Source organism: Ovis aries, chromosome 8 (assembly GCF_016772045.2).
Source record: "Ovis aries strain OAR_USU_Benz2616 breed Rambouillet chromosome 8, ARS-UI_Ramb_v3.0, whole genome shotgun sequence".
Lineage (NCBI taxonomy): Eukaryota > Metazoa > Chordata > Mammalia > Artiodactyla > Bovidae > Ovis > Ovis aries.
In genome coordinates this window covers 28,267,635-28,291,050 of record NC_056061.1, presented here as the reverse complement: position 1 = coordinate 28,291,050, position 23,416 = coordinate 28,267,635, and the positions used below count along the sequence as shown (strand labels likewise).

The window sequence follows — 23,416 nt, the reverse complement described above, 5'->3', positions numbered from 1 at the left end:
TGGCTTCTCCACTTCCTTGTTATCATTTGGTGTTGTCACATTTTTTGTTTAACTATTCTAACAGGTGTGTAGTGATATTTCATTGTAACTTACATTTCCTAATGTGTAATAGTGTTAATTTGATAAATGTCTTTTAAAATATTTTTGTTTACTTTTTCCCTTGTCAATATTTAGAAAACAAAATGTTTAAAGAGAGGACCACCTCAGCAAATTTGTTCAAAATTTGGAACACTGCCTATTATAGCTGAGAAGGTGAGAAGGGAAAAATGAGGATACTTGTTCAGATGAATTCATCCTTTGGTATAAGTGCTATTTAAATGCCATCAGTTATTTCAAATCGTTCTCAGCTATTTCTTTTCCCCCAAAGTCTGCCAGTGCAAGCCATTCTGCGAATGCAAGTACACAAAACCTCCAAACAGTGCAACATTCTGGGCCACGTATCCTTCAGAAACCAGCTGAAGTTACTGAGCTTAGATGTCTCTACAAGACTTCTAGAACAACTTCTCAATGTAAAGCTGTACCTTCTGACTCAGAAAAGTCCATTTCTATTTACAACAATTTGTCTGAACTTTTGATGGCAATGCAAGATGAACTGGACCAAATGACTATGTAAGTATTTATCACAAGAAGTAGCAAGACTAATTTAGGTATCTTTTTTTCTTCTCAATCTTTCAAACAATGTCACTTACAAATTCCTGAAAGCCTTACTTAGCCTTTTGAACTTATTTTGATCTGAAGATTACTACTTTTTTCTATTTAAAGTGTTTCTGTATTCCCAAGATCTGAACTGATAGACAAATATTTCTGTCATTCTAACAAATGGCATCTGGTGACCTTAAATTATAATTCACAAATGCTTTTCCAAGATAGATTCTCCTTCTGCTTTTTATAATCTTTTCAGCTAAGTGAATTATTTCATTAGACAAATAAGAATGCAATTTCTTATTTTCCATTCTGGCCGGTCTGCATTGCATGTTTGAAGCATCCATATGCTTCAAAGATTCTGTATGGGATACATATTTTAAGTTTCAAGTTTAAATAGCTTTTCAAAAAATATTCCTGAAAATATGTGACTTGGGTGGCCAACTAGTTGAACTATGACCTCTGTAGAAGATATAACTAGTTCTATTAGCAGTAGTTTTTTTGAGCAGGCATTCACCAAATCTAGGAATTTCTCAGGCAAATACTTCTATAGCTGGAATTCTTCCAAAGATTCTACATTAAGAATTCCAAACTTGGAATGAAAAAGAGTCCCTTAATGCCTCTAGCTAAGGACATCAGAATATTTTACTACATTTAACTATGAACACTAAGAATTCAGACATTTTTTAAGATTCTTTGAGAGCCTAAGTCTGAGAGATTTCTAAATATATCTAATCTCAAATCATAAGAGCCTGTTTATAATTACCGTAGATTTAATTTGATAACTCTACAAAAAGAAGCTGTCTTTGAAGGTTAATATTTAACTCTGGTTAAAATTTATGATTGAGCAGAGTATTGTTTAATTGTGACAAAGATTAATATATAGTTTATATATATATATTTTATATATATATATATAGTTTGTATACTATTAACTGTAATAGTGCTTGATACTTGCTTTTCTTTCATAGGGAGTACCAGGACCTGCTGAATCAAATGAAAGAAACTGAAAGCCAATCAGTCTGTGAAGATATAGAATGTGAACTAGAGCGTTTAGTCAAGAAAATGGAAATTAAAGGAGAACAAATTTCCAAACTAATGCAGCATCAAGATAGCGTAAGAAAGTTTTAGTAAAAAATTTTAATAAAAAGATAATATATCTGGATTCAATATTACGTTTCTCTAGACCTTCCAAAATTGAGGCCTGTATGTGTGGCTTAGTGAAAAGATGATAGATAGGAATCACAGACTTATCATAAAATAGAGTCATCTGTACATTGAAATAACATAGTCTGCTACATAATTCTCAACATAATATAAAGAAAAGGGAACAAAGAAATTTAGTTATAGGGAATTCTCTGGCTGTCCAATGGTTAGAGCTCTATGCTTTCATTGCTGGGGCCCAGGTTCAGTCCTTGGCTGGAGAGCTAAGATCCTACAAGCCACACGGCACAGCCAAAGGGAGAAAAAAAAAGAGAAAGTTTAGTTATGTATTCAGAAGTAACTTTGGGAAAATTAAGAGGTAGGCTAAATACTGGAGTGGGTTGCCATGCCCTTCTCCAGGGGATCTTCCTGGCAAAGGGATTGAACCTGCAGTCTCTTACATCTCCTGCATGGGCAGGCAGGTTCTTTACCACTAGCGCCACTTGGCAGCACCCTACGGTGCCCCACAGACCCAGGTTGCTCAGTCAGTGTCTGCAAAATGCAGCTGCTTTGTTGACCATAGCTAAAAATTAGGAGGACCTAAATTTTCAGGGATCTGATTTTTTTTAAGTAAATTACATATATATATGTATGTATGTATGTATGTGTGTGTGTATATATATATATATATATATATATATGTATGTATGTATGTGTATATATATACACACACACACACACGTATATATTGGAGAAGGCAATGGCACCCCACTCCAGTACCCCTGCCTGGAAAATCCCATGGACGGTGGAGCCTGGTAGGCTGCGGTCCATGGGGTCGTTGAGGGTTGGACACGACTGAGCAACTTCACTTTCACTTTTCACTTTCATGCATTGGAGAAGGAAATGGCACCCCACTCCAGTACTCCTGCCTGGAGAATCCCAGGGACGGGGGAGCCTGGTGGGCTGCCGTCTATGGGGTCACACAGAGTTGGACACGACTGAAGTGACTTAGCACTAAATTTGCTTTACAGCTCTCCCAGCTATCCATTTAGCATTCTTTCCTCTTATCCCTCTCTTTCCTAATGTCTTACTGAAACCCCTTATGTCATCAGGTGTCTAAAGCAACCCCATCTCTAAAACCACCATTTCCAGTTTCTCAGAACAAGCCATGCTGTGTTCCATTCCTTGGGGACCTATGCTTATCTCACTCTAGTGGAGGTGATGAGGAGGACTCGATCCTTGTGTATAAATTCATAATAACTATGAATGGCATAACAGTCTTAATATTTTGACAAAAAAAATTATGGAATATTACATTTTATCCCAAGACAATGAATTCACTCTTAGGACTATTATGTTCCTGGAACAGAAAGCAGAGGGAATCTTTCCAGGAACCTTCAGGTCATATCATGTAGCTATTATGGAATAATCAGCATTCATATAAGTTGGTAATATATTAATCTCACAATTAAGCCTTCCCCACTTTTATAGGAAAGTAATAAAGAATGCAAAATTTTACTGCCTTTATTCTTCTGTGGCCAATAAAGAAAGAGTAGGAAATGAAATTTTGAAGCAAACATTTTCACTTAACTGGCTTTTAAACCTATAGTAAGTAAACTTTCTGTATGATTGTGTTAGGGTGAAAATTATGTAACTTGTATACTTTCTTAGAATCACATAGGAGAAACCTGAAAGGAGTAGAAGAGTAGTCATATTTTTTAAATTTAGGCAGTATGTACATAAATTATATTTTGAAAAAAATATGTATATAATTTATATATTATATATATATAATAGCTATAGAAGTAAAAATTTTTAATAATTTTTAGGTAAACAGAACACCAGATACTTAGCCAATGTCTGGACCAGCTCTACAAATCAGGCTATGTTTAAGTGAAATAGATGAAGTAATGTGGAGAATTCCCTGGTGGTCCATTGGTTAGGATTCCACACTTCCTCAGTAGGGTACATGGGTTCCGTCCATGACTGGGGAATTGAGATCCCACAAGCCATGTAATGTGGCCGAAATAAATATTTTTTTAAAGATTCAGTAATGGACTAGACTTGGAAGAAAAGGGTTTAACTAGTTTATAGATTTTGTTTTGTTTAATTCCGTCAACCCAATCATTGCTAGAAACTCCTCAATGAGATAAGGTTATTTATTCCTTTGCCTTTAAAAACAAGACAAAACTGGCATTCAGTAGTACTTTAAATTCAGGAATACTTTAAAGAAAAAATATAGACTCTATAAACTTGATATTCACTCCTAGCACCAAATTTTTGCTTTGTTGTTAATGTCACCAGAAAGGTCCCTCTCTCTCCTCCATGTTCTGATTTTTCCCATTTCTTATCTTACAAAAACAAACATTTCTTTCTCTCAGCTTCTCCAGCCCACATCAATCTTGTCCTTCTTTATCCTTCTTAGACATACACTTTTTGTCCTACTCAAAGTTATTCTGGCTTGAATTATTCTCTAGTTGTCACATATATGCTCTTTTTTCTCTAATAATAAGAGCAATAAGCTCCTTGAAAGCAATGGTTGTTTTATTCATTATGTTTCTGTATAAATAGCACAGTGTTAGGCATGCAATAAGTATTCAATAAATAAAGACTTACCAAACTTTTTAATTTCATGTAATCTTTAAACCATCAATCCAGTCCTCTATTATAAGGTATATTTTAAGTATATTTTTGACTGAAATATTAGATTTTTTTCTTTCCAGGTCCGCAGACTACAGCAAAAAGTTCAGAATTCAAAGATGAGTAAAACTTCAGCTATTCAACAAGAAGACAGCAACTGTAAAGGAACAAAGAATATAAAAAATAGCTCCAGAAAATGTTTGCTAACTAACTCTCTTCAAAAGAACAGCAACTGTCGTCCAATACGAGTCCATAATCTTCAGATGAAATTGAGACGAGATGATATTATGTGGGAACAGTAATGCAAAGCAAAACTATCATCTTGAATGAACTTTGTCAATGAGATCTTGAACTGACTAAAGTGGTTTTAATTTAATATACCTTTATTAAATTTTGAATTATGTTTCTAGCCTCTATAAAGTATCAAATTGTAGTATTTTTAAAATGAATGCCTAATGACCTCCTAAGAAACCCAAATAATAAATGATTGCTTTCCTGTTCTTTTTTATTGACTAAAATACCTCAGCATACCATGTTTTAGAAGCATTGTTTGGAGAAGAAAATGGCAACCCACTCCAGTATTCTTGCCTGGAAAAGTCCATGGACAGAGGAGCCTGGCGGGCTGCAGTCCATGTTGTTACATGACTGAGCATGTGTGCATGAGGGTGGAGGGTGATGGGTTGGTAGCAATAAACTGGTAGAACTAAAAAAATAATAATAATAATAAATTTAAAAAAAAGAAGCATTGTTCACTTTGCAGATATGTTAAGCTAAGTTTAAAACATTATACTAGACTGATGATAATTAAAATTGAGTTGAATTTGAGATATAAGTGCTGTTCCACTTTTTCATTTAATTGGCGTGTAACCTTAAGAAGCTTATAAAGAACAAATAAAAAATTAACAGAGTATGGACAGGCCTTTTAACTTTTCTTGTGCTTCTTCCCTGTCTTATTTTAGAGCTGGGGAATGTTTTTCTTTTGTGGAAAGGGAAAAGCTTTGTGAAAAGGCCTTTAGTCTGTTTTTAATGTGACAGTTACAAATAGGAACTCATAGTTAACTAACTTTTAGATGACAGTAATCCAACTGTGAAAGCCTTTCTCTGCTGTTCCCATTCTCTTTTATAAATCTAGCTCTTGTTTTTTTTTAAATCTGACTCCCTTATAACTATATTTTTATGCTTTGATTAGTGATGCCATAAGATATTTCTTTGTTCATATATGCTTTATAGTGAATTTATGTTTGTTGACCTGTCTTTCCAGAAACGTGTGGAAACTAGTACAACTCTACTGAACTTACTTTGTTTCTCACCAGAATCCTTTGGGGCAACTAGGGAATTGGAGTCATCACCTGAAGTAGAGCTAGAAGACTGACACAAAAGGCATAACAGAAGGGAGGAACTTAGAAGATAGGATAGCAATTTTAAAAATGGTGATTCCAAAGGGACAGTTTTGGAGGTACATCTTTATCTATAGCTGGGGGATATTCAAGCTATAGGTATGAAAGAATAAAAAGATCAAGATCTTGGGGAGCTAGGAAAAGCAATTTTTAAAAGATAGTCTTTATATCCTTTTAGGAAATCCCAAAGAATGTATGTAGGAGAAAGAGAGTAATTGTGGGCTCTGTGGGGGAAGGAGAAAAACTATAATTCATTCTTATGAAGAGAAAAAGAGGTGCTTCTCGAAGACCTTTCCATACCTGAAGAGGAGATATGACTGCAAACGGGCAGACTTATACTTGGAATTGTCCTTGAAAGTAACTAATGACTGAAATAAACGTTTCTCTCCCTCTGGTTTAAATGTTGTCCTTCACCCACTTTCACTCCCTCTCCCCTTACAGCTCCTTCAACCCAAGAGATGTTCCACAGACTGCTTCATCTAAACTCAGTTTCATCACCTTACCTATTTTTCTTCTTTATCTTTTCTCAAGAATGTGAGTGCCATAGTTTATACTTGGCAAAAAACTCACCAGGATATGCCTTTGTTTTCTATGCACTTAAGATGGTGGCTGAATATTTTTAATTTACCAGTAGTAAAGTCATTACTTGTGGAAATGTTTTACTAAAACAAATTACCATAAAAAATTAAAATCACTTAAGGAACACTTGAATATTTTAACTAAGAGTTGTGAATTTTCATGCAAAATCAGTGCAATGTAGTAGAAAAAACATAGATCTCAGAAATAGGAGACTTGGGTTTGTGTTGATTCTGCCACTTAGTAGTTTAGACAATCAAATGACTTTCTGGAACCTCTGTTTCTCATTTGTAAAAGTGGGATTGTATTACTACCTACCTCATAGGGTTGTTGTGAGATTAAATGAAATAACATGTCAAAGAACCCAGCAGAAGGGTTGGCACTGAATAAAAACTCAGTTAATGTTGTATATGAGCAGCCAAAAAGAGAAAAAATTGTCATAGATCCTGAGTTGCAGGGGTTAAAGCCTGAAAGCAAGAACCAAAAGGTACTCTTCATAAAAGTGAGAATATTCTAAATTTACTTTTTTTTTTTTTTCTTTTTCTACATGCCTAGGATGAAATTGCTTTGATTTGTTCCCTGGCTCAGGTTTCTAGTGGGGGTTGGTTAAAGAATACAATCCTACCATGATGTGGAAATATGTACTCATATAGCAACTTGATTTGAAGTTTGTTTGGGTTGTTGGGGTGACATGTATTAGGAAAGATGATAAAGAATGGTCTCCTGTTGCTCCATCACAATTACTGAACTGGAAATGTGTCTCTGCTCACAGACTGCTGCTTGCCTTTGACTCCTCAGTGGGTGGAGCAAACGATTTCCTTCCTGGATGGGGCTGTCTATGGTCAGTGTACAAGAGTTGCTGTAGCAACCCCGCAGCTGTGCTCTGCCTAGCAGAAACTCGGTAGGATATCATAAATTTTTGTTCACTTAAGTGAAAAACAGTTTTGCTTGTTTTTTATTTAATCAGAAATTGAAAAAAATGAAATTAGAACTTTTATCCAAGACAAGTCTCAACTTTGATGCAACTATGAAACTAGAAAGTTTGAGTGTTTAAAGCAGTAGGTATTGTGACTATTCTAATCCTGGAAATAGGAGTTGGAATCTTGAATTAACTGTATTTGTGTGAGTCATTGGTAACATGACCATTTTTATTAAGTTGTAGCTAAAGATAGGAAGATTGGAGGGAAATGCCCTATTTTCAACACTACAAGGTTAAAGGAAATATTTAATACAGTGTGCTAACTGGCTGGGATGGTATGCTTGAAAATTATTTTTTAGTTATGTGTAAAGCTTTCTTCCTTTAAAAATAAAATTTAAACTGTAGAGTAGTATTCTTAATCCATGATAAAACATCAAAATGTAAATCAAAGCTTGACTTGTGAGATATCAAACTAGGGGGAAAGGGTGGGTTGGTCATGAGCAATGGAAGGAGTGCTCAGTGTGGCCAAAAATGCACCAGCTGCCATTGTTGGTGTAGTGTAAATAGTGAAACTCCTAATGGAGTTTTCCTGGAACTCTATTCATCTGTAACTAACGCTATACCTACAGAGAACATTTAATTTCATTGTATGTGAAGTTTAGATAAGTATAAGCTGACTCCCAGATGTATATCATCTTGAGATAAAAGGAAAAAAAAACTCTATGGGTGCCATGGCACCTTTTAATTAAAGTAAAATGAGAATAAATAAAAATAATAATTGACTGTCACCAGTGTGAAAATAAATTCACTTCTTGGTAAATAGACCTTGCCAGTACCTCAGCCTTATTCTTCATAACCTGTGTACTTATTTAACTTTCCTCCTTTTTTTTTTTTTTTTGGTGTTTTGTTATATAGGGAGAATTAGATATAGCAAAATGGTAAAGGTTTTAAGTTTTAAAATATTGTCTAGACCAGAGTTTATTTTGATTATAGCTATGAAGTGTTTACATAAAGAATCAGGTCGATTTTTTCCTCCTGATGGTTTTTTTTTTTTTCTTTTTGCTATGCTGGGTCTTCATTGCTGAGAGGGCTTTTCTTTAGTTGTAGCAAGTGGGGGCTGCTCTCTAGTTGCAGAGCATGGGCTTCTCGAGTTGCAGAGCGTGGGCTCTAGAGCACATGGACTTCAGTAATTGTGGCATGTGGATCAGTAGTTGTAGCTCCCGGGGTCTAGAGCACAGGCTCAATTGTTGTGGGGTGCCTGGGCTTAGTTCCTCCACAGCATGTGGAATCTTCCCAGATCAGGGATCAAACCTGTGACTCCTGCATTGCCAGGCAGATTCTTTACTGCTGAAACACCAGGGAAACCCTCCTGATGGGTTTTTGAGAGTGTTCTCCATACCAGTATAGTGTCATTGCATTCTCAAAAGCTTATTAGATGCCATAGACAATTATTAAAATTATAAACTAGGACACCCCCACTGAAGAAATATATTTTTTATTATATATGCATGATCTGTTGTATTCCTTGTATTATATCTGTTTAACAGTTTTAACAGAAAAGAAGTAAATTGATCTTTTGTTACTTTACCCTCTGAGGTATTTTTTGTTTCTTTTTTTCAACCATGTAAGATTTATAAATGCCAGTTCATCCGTTTGTAATGTTGAGAGACTGGATCCAGGCTGTAGGCAGAATGCTGGGCATTATGAATTTTCTATCAAAGAAAGACAGAAAAAGTTCTTTGAATGGTATAATCAGCTTTCTAGAATAATCTTTTAAAATAAGTATGATGTTATCCACCATACTTTCTGCCTAGATTTTGCTTATCTAGCTTCCCTTAATTCTTCAGATCTCAATTTACTGCTGCCTCTAAGAAACCCTCTTTAAGTGTCTTCTTCACATACCTACCTGCTCCCAAATCTGGCTTAGCTGCCTTTTCTAGATACTTCTTCTGTCTTTGCACTTTGCACATTTTCTTGTTATCATTTGTTTGTTTGTCTTCCCATAGATTGAAAGCTCCCTGAAGGCAAGATCATTTCTTGCTCACCCCTGTAGCCAAGAACCTAGCATAGTACCTGGCCCATAAGTAGCCTCTCAATAAGTATTTAATAATTACACTGTATGGAAATACATTAACCTTACTTGATGAACTTATTTGGAATGAGCATATTGGATCAAGTACTGCTGTTTCAGGCACCAGTTCAGCTATTCTGCTGTTTCATCTTTTAAGGATATGTGACCATATTTTACATAACCACTAGATGAGAATACTTAAGTATTTTATTATTTGTTTTTTTGGGAGAACAGACAACAGGCACTCAGAATGTTGCTTTCTTTGATATTATGATGCTAAGAGGAAGAGGTTTGAGAATCAAGGTAGTTCTTTACTTGTATATTGGTGTGTTTGACATGTTCATTCAGCAAGTATTGATCTCTAATAATCAAGAATTTGTTGATCCTAGGATACTGTATTAGTTGCTATAGAAGAAATTATACATGGATTATGTCTTTAAGTTGCTTATAGTCTGATAGTAGAGATAAGACTTATATGTAAACATATAAGAAAGAAAACAGTAGGTGGCACAGAGGTATAATGATCAGCACAGAGCAGATGCTCAAATATTTGTCTACCAAACCTTTGTTTTCATCCATTCATAGATGAAGTCAGCCTGTTTGTATTTCTTCATTTGCTATCTTGATATATGTGGTTCTCCTCTGCTTTATTTCCTCATGGCAGAATTGGTCTCAGATTCTTAATTTAACATAACTTATTGATTAAGGAAATCAGTCCACCCATAGTCTCAAACACGTATTGTCACATAACCAGCACCAAATTCAAAGACATGAGTCAAAAGAATGGGTATGAAACACTGAAGTATATGGGAAGAGAGTAGAGAGTAATTGGGGCAAAAGTCAAACAATAAGGATTTGGACTGCAACAGAAAAATAATATAGTGGCAAGTTATATACTAAAGACCAGTTATTGATTTTCACAGAATTATGCATATAATTTCTAGTCACTTTCCTTATGAATTTAACCCTCCCAATTTCCTCATACTTCATCTTCTTTACCACTTAGGCCAAGTCAGTATTTTTCAAACTGTAGATCATATCCTATTAATGGACTGTGAAATCAATTTAGTGGGTCACTGTCAACATTTTTAAAAATAATAGAATAGCATTGAAACTGTCAGTGCTTCACACATAGAGAAGGTAGTGCTATTTTATGAAATTTTTGAGTACTAAATTATAATTTAAAATGCAAAATTATAATTTAAAATGTAAAATTATAATTTCTAAATGTTATTTGGAAAAGAAAAAGCCAGCTTTTAATAAATGTTCAAAGGGAATGAATTTGAAAAATGTTAGGGGACAGTAAGATAGCCAGTATAAAATAGGAATACTCTCAAGTTCCCTACTATGATTTGTGGCAGTCTACTGTTGATCCCAGAAGTATCATTTCAAATTTGTTTTGTATGTTTTACAGGTAAAATTCCCAGTTTAGTCAATACCATTACATTTGCTGGTCTATAGAATACTCTTTTCAAACACTAGCCAACCTACATTAGAAAAGTGTTGTTTTTCTAATGTGGATACAAATAAATATATTCACCATGAATTCCTTAACAAAAGGCCTCAATCATTCCTCAGCCATTGTTTCTGTCTTGTCACTGCCTCTGTGTGGAATCTAACCAAGCAGGGGTCTTATGATTAGGAAAAAAATCTTTTCTGTAGGTGCTTGAGACAGTTTTAAAATGCATAAAGAAGTGAGATTTGTGAGGGGAAAAACTGTGTGCATGTCTTGAATCTGAAATGAGCAAAAATTTATCCTGTGAGAAACCCTATTTGTTTGAGCATCAGCAGTCAACAACACTAAAAAAAGTTTGAAACCTGATGTACTACCAACAGGACACTCTTTAAAAACAGGTCATTTTACTGAACTGATAAAATATTTTGAAAAGAGTGAATGGAGTATATAAATATCTTACCTGAAAAACAGCTTCATTAAATGAAATAACTGCCAACTGAGAGGCTGTGGTTCTGTGACTTTTGATATCCTGTTCAACATGTTTCTTCAGGCCGTGTCAGCTTTTGGCTGTGGTTAGGACATAGGAAGAAGTGCCATAAGTAAGCGAATCAGAGTGATGTTCATTATAATAGGATTCTACTCACTTGTAAAAGTTTGTTCACCACTACAAAGTATTAAAAGTGCTTAAATTGTTAAATAGATTTTAGTCTTTATGAAAAGAAGATTATAAAGTGAGCCAGACCTTCTAGTCATAGCTAAAATATTCTTTTGACCTAATTTCGCTTAATCTGATCAAGTAAATTTTAGGATAAGTTTTGAAAAACCTTGGAAGGTTTCCTTTGGTTAATTTTTTTTTAAGTTAAATGTACATTGACTTGTGGGATATTTCTTAGAAAAATCTATTACTGAACTAGTACAGAATGTGAATCATTTCTTGCCTGAAATATAAGATTGTTGTTTACAAGGCAGTTGTCCAGAATCTTCTCGTTAAATTGGAAACTATTTAACTTTTCATCACTGTAGGTTTTTTTAACTTCACAAGTGTGTTATTTAAAACATAAATCCTATTGGTACACAGGAAACCCATTTAAAATTAAATTTTAAAACACTCTTTAGAATTCCATGGAACATTTTTGGTTTTATAATTTCTAGCAAAAAGTATCTTTAATACCTTAAAAATGTATTTTCAGAGATAGCTGATTCCAGACTTTGTAATAATACATGTGAAAGAATAGCACTATTAATATCTTAAAATATTGAATGCTTGAACACAGCACAAAATTATTACCTTCATTTTCCTCAAAATAAGCTAAGCCACAAATTTAAAACTGGGAAATTCAGTATCAGAATTAAAAGAAATATTTCTGGGTTAAGAAGTTCTACTGTTACTTTAATTTCAAAATGAACTTGTCTTTTAAAAGCTTATTCAGTGATTTTATGTATATAACTCATTGATTTGATAAACTTGAAGTAATTTATATCAGTATTATATATGCTGCTTCTCTCTTGTGGTGTGATTTAAATATTGGACACCCAAGCCTAAGTAAATTTTCAGAGAGGGTCATTTTCTCTTTGTTCTTTTATAGTATAGCTCTTAAGCAGAGTGAGAGCTTTGCCTTTGGTATTTGGATAGAATATTTTCCTGTGATTTCTAATTCTCAGATCCACTTCTGAGCATATCTATAGATATGCCACAAATAGTGAAGTGTAATTCTCTTAACCAGTCTAGTAAAATACTGTTGATACAGACTACCACTGGCTGAGGTAAAACATAAACCACTCAGAGATTAAAGCATTTAGAAAAGAAAAGGGTTTATATGCCAACAAGATTTGTGAGGGAGTCCAAGATATAGAAGGATAGCTCTCACAAATTAAAGATATGACTAGTATTTGAAAGAAAAAAAAACTTACAAATATACCAAGGTCATCAAGTTTACAGTTAATCTCTTCAGGATAGAAAACAGCTTTTGGATATGGTATATCCAAAAAGATCATCACATATCTTCAGACATTGGCATTGCCAAAATCAAGGATATATTTGTTTCTATCGGGGAATATCTTATAGGAAAGACTCAAGGGTTCATTTACTGAGGGAACAAGAATCAGACAAACTGACTGTTTTTGCTGATGTTACTTTATCTCGGTTGCAAATTTCCAAGGTCACCTTTGGGCTCAGTGATTCACTAAAAGAATACATAGAACTCAGAAGAGCTATTATACTCATGGTTATGGTTCATTACAACAAAAACATACAAATTTAAATCAGCAACTCAAAACAGGACATAAGGTAAAATTCAGGAAGTCTAGGGCTTCCCTGGTAGCTCAGCTGGTAAAGAATCTGCCTGCAAATCAGGAGATCCCAGTTCAATTCCTGGGTCAGGAAGATCCCCTGGAAAAGGGATAGGCTACCCACTCCAGTTCTTGGGCTTCTCTGGTGGCTCAGACAGTAAAGAATCTGCCTGCAATGCAGGAGACCTGGGTTTGATCCCTGGGTTGGGAAGATTCCCCTGGAGGAAGGCATGGCAACCCACTCTAGTATTCTTGCCTGGAGAACAAGAGGAGCCTGAACAGAGGAGCCTGGTGGGGTACAGTTCATGGGGTCACAAAGAGACACAACTGAGCAACAAAGCACAGCACAGCAAAGTCCAGGAAACACCAGGCATGAACTAGTACTTGTCTTCCAGTGAAGTCATGCAGATAGCACTTAATTCTAGCAATGATGTATGATATTCTTGGAGTATTGCCAACCAAGGAATCTCCTCTGAGCTTTGGTGTCCAATTTTTTTATTGTGGGCTGTTCACATGGCATGGCTGACTGCCCATGTGACTGACCTTCAGTCTCCGGTCCCTCTGGAGGTTATGAAAAAGTGAAAATGATAGTCGCTTAGTGATGTCCAATTCTTTGCATTCCATGGACTGTAGCCTGCCAGACTCCTCTGTCCATGGAATTCTCCAGGCAAGAATAGTGGAATGAGTAGTCATTCCCTTCTCCAGGGGATCTTCCCAATCCAAGGACTGAACCCAGGACTGCTGCATTGCAGGCAGATTCTTTTCTGTCTGAGCCACCAAGCTGGTACCAAATGGCTGAAAGCCCCATCATAAATCACATTGTTAGCGTAGACTATCTTGCAGAGCATGAAGTGAAGTCGCTCAGTTGTGCCCAACTCTTTGTGACCCCATGGACAGTAGCCTGCACCAAGCTCCTCCATCCATGGGATTTTCTAGGCAAGAGTACTGGAGTGGGTTGCCATTTTTCTTCTCCAGGGAACCTTCCCGACCCAGGGATCGAACGCAGGTCTCCCGCATTGTAGACAGATGCTTTACCATCTGAGCCACCAACTAAAAGTGTTTTTATCAGGCAGGCTATTCCATGGTCTTAGAGGTTATCTCCCAGGAGTTGAGCAAGGGTAAAACCTTTCTTTGGAATGTGAAAGGTTAATCCTTTACAACATACGGTTGTTGTATTTCATTTTCTGACTTTGGAATGTGACGTGCATTTCTTACTCTAGTTACAGTGTCCATTTTGCCTTCAAATTTCCTCCTAAGGCATGACTTTGACTGCATAAATCTGTTTAGTGATTTTCTAGTGCAGTATCATTACTTGGATATTTTGTTTTTATTATGTAAATGTGATGAAAGTATGCACATATATACAAAAAACCTTCTTATAATTTGGTTAATAAAATTAAAGTCACATGACACTAAAATTTAGGAGTTATCTTTATCTGGAAACTTTGTAAAGTTCATAAGGTTTTCATTATTTTTACATGTAAAATATTGCTCTTACCAGCTCATATATGAAGACAAGAAACCAACAACCATCCAGTTCACCTCAAGCTTGGACCTTGTTGTTTAATAATGGGCTTTCTGTATGTAATTTAATGAGATTGGAGGCATGACCATGGTTACAAAAGCAATTATTAAATAACTGCATTGCAGAAAGGAGAATATTTTTATTGAACCTATGTAAAATAGCAAGGAAACATGTGCACTATAGTCCATGGAATGGCAAAGAGTTGGACGCAACTTAGCATCTGAACAGCAGCAACAATGTAAAACAGCTACATGGCCATGAAAAGTAAAGGAGCTAGGTAAAGATATTTTGTGTAATTTTAACCATTTTAAGTATTTTGGGGTATTTTTATATGTCTTCTCCAGAATCATAACTTTTATGTTTCTCTAACAATGTTCAAGCTACCACACAATTACACTCATCTCACACACTAGCAAAGTAATGCTCAAAATTCTCCAAGCCAGGTTTCAACAGTACATGACCAGTGAACTTCCAGATGTTCAAGCTGGATTTAGAAAAGGCAGAAGAACCAGAGATCAAATTGCCAACATCCATTGGATCATTGAAAGAGCAAGAAAGTTCCAGAAAAGCACTTACTTCTGCTTTATTGACTATGCCAAAGTCTTTGACTGTGTGGATCACAACAAACTGTGGAGAATTCTTAAAGAGCTAGGAATACCAGACTACCTCACCTGCTTCCTCAGAAATCTATATGCAGGTCAGGAAGCAACAGTTAGAACTGGACATGGAATAGCAGACTGGTTCCAATTAGGAAAAGGAGTACGTCAAGGCTGTATATTGTCACCCTGCTTATTTAACTTACATGCAGAGTACATCATGAGAAATGCTGGGATAGATGAAGCTCAAGCTGGAATCAAGAATGCTGGGAGAAATATCAATAACCTCAGATATGCAGATGACACCACCCTTATGGCAGAAAGTGAAGAAGAACTAAAGAGCCTCTTGATGAAAGTGAAAGAGGAGAGTGAAAAAGCTGGCTTAAAACTCAGCATTCAGAAAATGAAGATCTTGGCATCTGGTTCCATCACTTCATGGCAAATAGATGGGGAAACAATGGAAACAGTGACAGACTTTATTTTGGGGGGCTCCAAAAATCACTGCAGATGGTGATTGCAGCCATGAAATTAAAAGACACTCTTTGGAAGAAAAGTGATGACCAACCTATAGACAGCATATTAAAAAGTAGAGACATTACTTTGCCAACAAAAGTCCATCTAGTCAAGGATATGGTTTTTCCAGTGGTCATGTATGGATGTGAGAGTTGGACTGTAAAAAAAGCTGAGCACTGAAGAATTGATGCTTTTGAACTGTGGTGTTGGAGAAGACTCTTGAGAGTCCCTTGGACTTCAAGGAAATCTAACCAGTCCATCCTAAAGAAAATCAATCCTGAATAATCATTGGAAGGACTGATGCTGAAGCTGAAGCTCCAATACTTTGGCCACCTGATGCAAAGAACTGACTCATTTGCAAAGACCCTGATGCTGGGAAAGATTGAAGGCAGGAGGAGAAGGGGACGATAAGGATAAAATGGTTGGATGGCATCACCAACACTATGGACATGAGTTTAAGCAAGCTCTGGCAGTTGGTGATGGAAAGGGAAGCCTGGTGTGCTAACAGTCCATGGGATTGCAGAGAGTCGGACAGCACTGAGTGACTGTACTGAACTGAATTAAACAATGTGTTATTGATAAGCTATATTAAGATTTCCACAGAATTTTTTTTCTGAATTCCAAAACCTCTGTTAGAACAATGCCATTTAAAGAGGGTTTTATTCCAGTTTATACAAGTGTGGCCAAATAAGAGTTTGAAATAAAGAAGAATGGAATTCTTATATGTCCATTAGATATAGGACATTAGTCATAATTAATTTAGTCTTGGGTAAAAAATGCTTGTTTTTCTGATTTTGGCCGAAGAATTGATGCTTTTGAACTGTGGTGTTGGAGAAGACTCTTGAGAGTCCCTTGGACTGCAAGGTGATCCAACCAATCCATTCTGAAGATCAGCCCTGGGATTTCTTTGGAAGGAATGATGCTAAAGCTGAAACTCCAGTACTTCGGCCACCTCATGCGAAGAGTTGACTCATTGGAAAAGACTCTGATGCTGGGAGGGATTGGGGGCAGGAGGAGAAGGGGACGACAGAGGATGAGATGGCTGGATGGCATCACCGACTCGATGGACGTGAGTTTGAGTGAACTCCGGGAGCTGGTGATGGACAGGGAGGCCCGGTGTGCTGCGATTCATGGGGTCGCAAAGAGTCGGACACGACTGAGCGACTGAACTGAACTGAACTGAATCTTTTGGTAGTCTGACAGGTATCTGTCTGTCATCCTGATATCACCTTACACTGAAAAGTCTGTTTGCATAGTCTACTCCCTGTAGAGTTAATAGTTATGAGTATGATAAAAGTCTTTACTGAGGCTTTCACTGTTTTCATGTTTCTGCCAGAACACCCAATTTCTGGTCTTTGTAGCTCATAATAGGGACTTCAGACTAGGCAAATGTAAGGAAAAAGCAGAAACTATCTATGGAGAAGACTCAGTGAAAGTGAAATTCGCTCAGTTGTGTCCGACTCTTTGTGACCCCATGGACTATACAGTCCGTGGAATTCTGCAAGCCAGAATGCTGGAATGGGTTGCCTTTTCCTTCTCCAGGGAATCTTGCCAACCGAGGAATTGAACCCAGGTTACCCACATTGCAGGTAGATTCTTTACCAGCTGAGCCACAGGGGAAGCCTGGAGAAGACTCAGTGACTCATATTAATTTGTAGTAGCCAACAATGATCAATTAATGAAAAATATCCCTTTTTTCCTGAAATAACCCATAATCATGTTATGAAGATTTACTTAACTATCACCTTGAGAGAAAATGTATATTCTGGACAGAATAGGCAATAAGTAGTCTCCAGATTTTTTTTTTTTAAATTTCAGTTCAGTTCAGTCACTCAGTTGTGTCTGACTCTTTGAGACCCCACGGACTGCAGCATGCCATGCCTCCCTGTCCATCACCAACTCCCGGAGTTTACTCAAACTCATGTCCATTGAGTTAGTGATGCCATCCAACCATCTCATCCTCTATTTTCCCCTTCTCCTCCTGCCTTCAATCTTTCCCAACATCAGGATCTTTTCAAGTGAGTCATGTTTTCACATCAGGTGGCCAAAGTATTGGAGCTTCAGCTTCAGCATCATTCCTTCCAATGATTATTCAGGACTGATCTCCTTTAGGATGGACTGGTTGGATCTCCTTGGAGTCCAAAGGACTCTCAAGAGTCTTCTCCAACACCACAGTTCAAAAGCATCAATTCTTCAGCACTCAGCTATCTTCACACTCCAACTCACATCCATACATGACTACTGGAAAACGATAGCTTTGACTAGATGGACCTTTGTTGGCAAAGTAATGTCTCTGCTTTTTAATATGCTGTCTAGGTTGGTCATAGCTTTTCTTTCAAGGAGCATGTGTCTTTTAATTTCATAGCTGCAGTCACCATCTGCAGTGATTTTGGAGCCAAAAAATAAGTCTGTTTCCATTGTTTCCCCATCTATTTGCCATGAATTGATGGAACCAGATGCCATGATCTTAGTTTTCTGATTGTTTTAATTGGAGAATAATAGTTTTACATTCTTGTGTTGGTTTCTACCATACAGCAATGTGAATCAGCCGTAGGTATATACATGTATCCTCCCTTTTGAACCTCCCTGCCACCTCCCATCCCATCCTACCCCTCTAGTTTGTCACAGAGCACCAGGTTTGAGCTCCCTGTCATACGGAAGTTCCCACTGGCTGTCTATTTTACATATAGTAAGGTATATGTTTCAGTGCTGCTCTCTCAATTCATCCCACCCTCTCCATCCCCCACTGTGTCCACAAGTCTATTCTCTATGTCTGCATCTCTAGTGTTGCCCTGCAAATAAGTTAATCAGTACCGTTTTTCTAGATTCCATATATGTATGTTAAGGTACAATATTTGCTTTTCTGTCTGACGTACTTCACTCTGTTTAATAGGCTCTAGGCTCATCCACCTCATTAGGACTGACTCCAATGCATTATTTTTTATAGCTGAGTAATATTCAGTGTGTGTATGTACCACATCTTCTTTATCCATTCATCTGTCAATGGACATCTACGTTCCTTCCATATCCTAGTTATTGTGAATAGTGCTACAGTGAACATTGGGGTACATGTGTCTTTTTGAATTGTGGTTTTTCTCCAGTAGTGGGATTGCTGGGTTATATGGTAGTTTTATTCCTAGTTTTTTAAGGAATCTCCATACTGTTCTCCATAGTGGCTCCATCAATTTACATTCTCACCAACAGTACAGGAGGGTTACCTTTTCTCCACACACTCTCTGGCATTTATTGTTTGTATATTTTTTGATGATGGACATTTTGAGCAATAGCTCATTGTAGTTTTAAGTAGCATTTCTCTCTGATACTGAGTGATGTTGAGCATCTTTTCATGTATTTATTAGCCATCTGTAATATCTTCTTTGAAGAAATGTCTATTTAGGTCTTCTGCCTACTTTTTGATTGAATTATTTGTTTTCTTTTATTGAGCTGCATGAGCTGCTTATATATTTTGGAAATTAATCCTTTGTCACTTGTTTCATTTGTTATTATTTTCTCCCATTCTGAAGGTTGTCTTTTCACCTTGTTTGTGGTTTCCTTTGCTGTGCTAAAGCTTTAAGTTTAATTAGGTCTCACTTGTTTATTTTTGCTTTTATTTCCATTCCTCTAGGAGGTGGGTCATAGAGAATCTTGCTGTGATTTATGTCAAAGAGTGTTCTGCCTATGTTTTCCTGTAAAGTTTTATAGTTTCTGGTCTTACATGTAGGTCTTTAATCCATTTTGAGTTTATCTTTGTGTATGGTATTAGGAAGTATTCTAATCCCTTTCTTTTACACATAGCTGTCCAGTTTTCTACTATTGTTGTGTTACTATCAATTTCCCCTTTTATGTCTGTATTGGCCTTGTACATTGAGGTGCTTCTATGTGTTAGTTGCTCAGTTGTGTCCAACTCTTTGCAGCCCCTAGACTGTAGCCCACCAGGCTCCTCTGTCCATGGAATTCCCCAGGCAAGAATTCTGGAGTGGGTTGCCTATTCCTCCTTCAGGGGGTCTTCCCAACCCAGGGATTGAACTAGCACCTTCTGTATTAGCAGGCAGGTTCTTTACTACCTAGCTACCTGGGAAGCCCCCAACAGATACATACTACCATATTTAAAATAGATAAGCAACAAGGATTTACTATAGCAAAGGGAACTATATTCTATGTCCTGTAATAACATATGATGGAAAAGAATTGAAAATATATGTACATATGTATAACTGAATCACTGAGCTGTACACCTGAAACTAACTCAGTATAGTAATTTGATTCTTCAATTTAAAAATATATATATTGCCACAGGAGATTCACCCTAAAACTAGGAAAAAATATACCTCAAAGAACCCTTGAGTTGCTCTTCATGGACAATGCAGTTTACTTGGCTCTGGCTGATGAATACACCTCTGGTAGATGAATACACCTCTGGTAGATAAATACATAAAATCTTGACGGAACCTCTAGAATTGTCAAAGGAATAGTCATATACAAGCATTTAGAAAAGTCTGCTTCCAAAAAAAGTTTGCAAGAAACTCCAAGGATTTTTCTTTTCTTTTTTTGTCTGTACTGGGTCTTTGTTGCTGCACACAGGCTTTCTCTAGTTGTGGTGTGCAGACTTCTCATTGCGTTGACATCTCTTGTGGAGCACAGGCTTTAGGGCACATAGATTTTAGTAGCTGCAATGTGTAAGCTCTGGAGCATGGGCTCAGTAGTTGTGGCGCACAGGATTAGTCGCCCCACGGCATGTGGAATCTTCCTGGACCAGGGATTGTATCTGCTGCATTGGCATGTGAATTCTTAACCACTGGACCATCAGGGAAGTCCCAAACTCTTAAGTTTTAGAAAAACTGGTTCGTCAAATTAAAATATACAAAAAAGAGGGTTAAAACTCCACAAAATTACCAACATTACCAAGTTTGCAATTAGTCGGTCCATGGTAGAAAAGACAGAAATTTTCTCATACAGTTGTTAAAGGAACAAAGATTATCACAGATCTTCAACTATCAGTATTACGGAAAGTTGGTGACAAAGTTACTTTTTTTTTTTTTTTAAGATTTTTGATGTGGACCATTTTCAAAGGCTTTATAGAATTTGTTACACTATTGCTTCTATATTTGATGTTTTGGTTTTTTGGTCCCAAGGCATGTGGGATCTTAGCTCCCCAACCAGGGATTGCACCTGCACCCCCTGCATTGTAAAGCGAAGTCTTAACCACTGGATTGCCAGGAAAGTCCCCAAAGTTACTATTATTAGGAAGTCAGTTCTTATAAACAAAACCTAAGGATTCTTTTGTTTTGAGAAACTGAACTAGGCACAGTGACCCTGTTTGTGTTTGCTTGTTTTAGTTCTCTCAGGGTACAAGTTGTTTTATTTTCTGATTTATTGATAATGGCAGTAAAGCATTTTGTCAGTCTTGCTTCCACACATGCTTTCTTTCTGCCTGGTCCTTGTACTTACAAATCCTTTCATGAACAAGTACTGAGGTGGTTTATTATTACTTAAGGTGAAAGACAGTAATACAGAGAGGAAAGCCAAAGTTTGAGGGAAGGTGCTTTAGATATGAGGGATCACTTTTCTTGAAAGAAATTGTCATCTTGTGGACAAAATAATGGAAACTTAGAATGTAGGGGGTTAAAATACTAATGACTAAGATCATAAGAATTTGATTTTGCTTGGCAAAAAAAGACTGGAGAAGCGGTAGAACAAAATTACATTTGCAGAATATTTCAGTGAGAAGGTAATTCTATGCAAAAGCTGACCTTTTCATACTTCAAAGAAAAATACATGCAGAACTCTACACTTCAAAAATTTATGTAATATTAAGAGGATTGAAGTCCATTTAATCCATATCTATTAGATGAACTCTTCCAAACAGCCAGACATCTTGGTTTTTCCCAGAGATCTATTAGGGCAGTTTTTTTCAAAATACAGATTATGAGACATTAGTGGCTCCTAATATTGATTACTAGTGGGTTGTGACTAAAAGTTTGATTTAATGACATAGGATAGAAAATATCAGAATGCATTTGCTCTCAAGTAAGTATTGAGACTTCTACTCCAGGTAAGATTTAGAAAGGCCACACTCCCACTAAAACAGATAAATTATAAAGTCATATGTTTAAAGTCATTTAAAAATTATAGACACAATGAAAACTAGAAGAATGAAAATTCAAGAAAGGGAAGTGCCTTCCTGGGTCACTCAATCCCTGTTTTATTTCTTAGAGCATTTACCAATTCTGGTCACAGTGACCCTGCTTTTAGCATGGGTACTCTCCTTGAACAAAGAAAAGCCAGGAGAGTTTTTGAAGGTTGTGGATACAGACATGACAGATTTGGTTTAAGTTCTGAAAAGTATGACTGGTATTTGCTGAATGCTAGAGTATAAAAGAAACTGTCCAAGAAAGGCAGAATAAAATCTGCAGTCTCATGGTGAAGAGATAAATTCCTGCTAGAGAAAGGGCATAAACTCGGATTACTGTGATGCTGAATGGTTTGCCATGGAAATGAACCGAGATCATTCTGTTGTTTTTGAGATTGCACCCAAGTACTGCATTTCATACTCTCCATGAGGGCTACTGCATTTCTTCTAAGGGATTCTTGTCCATAGTAGTAGATATAATGGTCATCTTAATTAAATTCCCCCATTCCTGTCTATTTTAGTTCTATTATACCATTATACCATTCTATCTATTATACCATTATATCTATTACTATGGACAAAAATCCTTAGAAGAAATGGATTATATCTATTATACCATTATATCTATTACTATGGACAAAAATCCTTAGAAAAAATGGAGTAGCCCTCAATAGTCAACAGGAGGGTCCAAAATGGAGTACTTGGGTGTAATCTCAAAAACAACAGAATGATCTCAGTTTGTTTCCAAGGCAAACCATTCAACATGATAGTAATCCATTTTACTTCACTGATTGCTAAAATGTCAGTGTTCACTCTTGTAATCTCCTGTTTGACCACTTCCAATTTACCTTGGTTCCAAATCGGGAAAGGTGTATGTCAGGTTGTATATTGTCACCCTGCTTACTTAACTTATATGCAGGGTATATTATGCAAAAGGCCGGGCTGGATAAAGCACAAGCTGGAATCAAGATTGCTGGGAGAAATATCAATAACCTCAGATACACAAATGACACCACCCTTATGACAAAAGACGAAGAAGAACTAAAGAGCCTCTTGATGAAAGTGAAAGAGGAAGTGAAAAAGTTGGCTTAAAACTCAGCATTCAGAAAACTAAGATCATAGTATCCAGTCCCATCACTTCATGACAGTATATGGGGAAACAATGGAAACAGTGACAGACTTTATTTTGGGGGGCTCCAAAATCACTGCAGATGGTGACTGCAGCTGTGAAATTAAAAGATGCTTGCTCCTTGGAAGAAAAGCCATGACCAACCTACAGATAGCATATTAAAAAGGAGAGACATTACTTTGCCAATAAAGGTTTGTCTAGCCAAAGTTATCATTTTTCCAGTAGTCAGGTATGGATGTGAGAGTTGGACTATAAAGAAAGCTGAGCACTGGAGAATTGATGCTTTTAAACTGTGGTGTTGGAGAAGACTCTTGAGAGTTCCTTGGACTTCAAGGAGATCCAACCAGTCCATCCTAAAGGAAATCAGTCCTGAATCTTCACTGGAAGGAT

At 36.6% G+C, this 23,416-nt stretch overlaps 2 protein-coding genes across 10 annotated transcripts in view; both read left to right on the top strand.

The window, feature by feature from the left end:
- CEP57L1 (centrosomal protein 57 like 1) overlaps positions 1-5,335 on the top strand; it is a 116,059-nt gene extending 110,724 nt beyond the window's left edge. For 5 of the 8 annotated variants that reach the window (XM_060419507.1, XM_012182647.5, XM_042253329.2 and 2 more), the window contains 4 exons: positions 175-252; positions 368-609; positions 1,614-1,758; positions 4,509-5,335. In XM_060419507.1, the coding sequence (XP_060275490.1) occupies positions 175-252; positions 368-609; positions 1,614-1,758; positions 4,509-4,727 (684 nt within the window). In that variant the 3' untranslated portion in view covers positions 4,728-5,335. The remainder of the gene's footprint in view (positions 1-174; positions 253-367; positions 610-1,613; positions 1,759-4,508) is intronic. The other 3 variants (XM_060419509.1, XM_042253332.2, XM_042253331.2) reach the window with 1 other exon arrangement.
- A 1,907-nt stretch (positions 5,336-7,242) lies between these two features.
- The window catches only part of CCDC162P (coiled-coil domain containing 162, pseudogene), a 195,329-nt gene continuing 179,155 nt past the window's right edge, over positions 7,243-23,416 (top strand). For both annotated transcript variants that reach the window (XM_060419505.1, XM_012182637.5), the window contains exon 1: positions 7,243-7,299. The gene's annotated coding sequence lies outside the window, so the exon portion shown is untranslated. The remainder of the gene's footprint in view (positions 7,300-23,416) is intronic.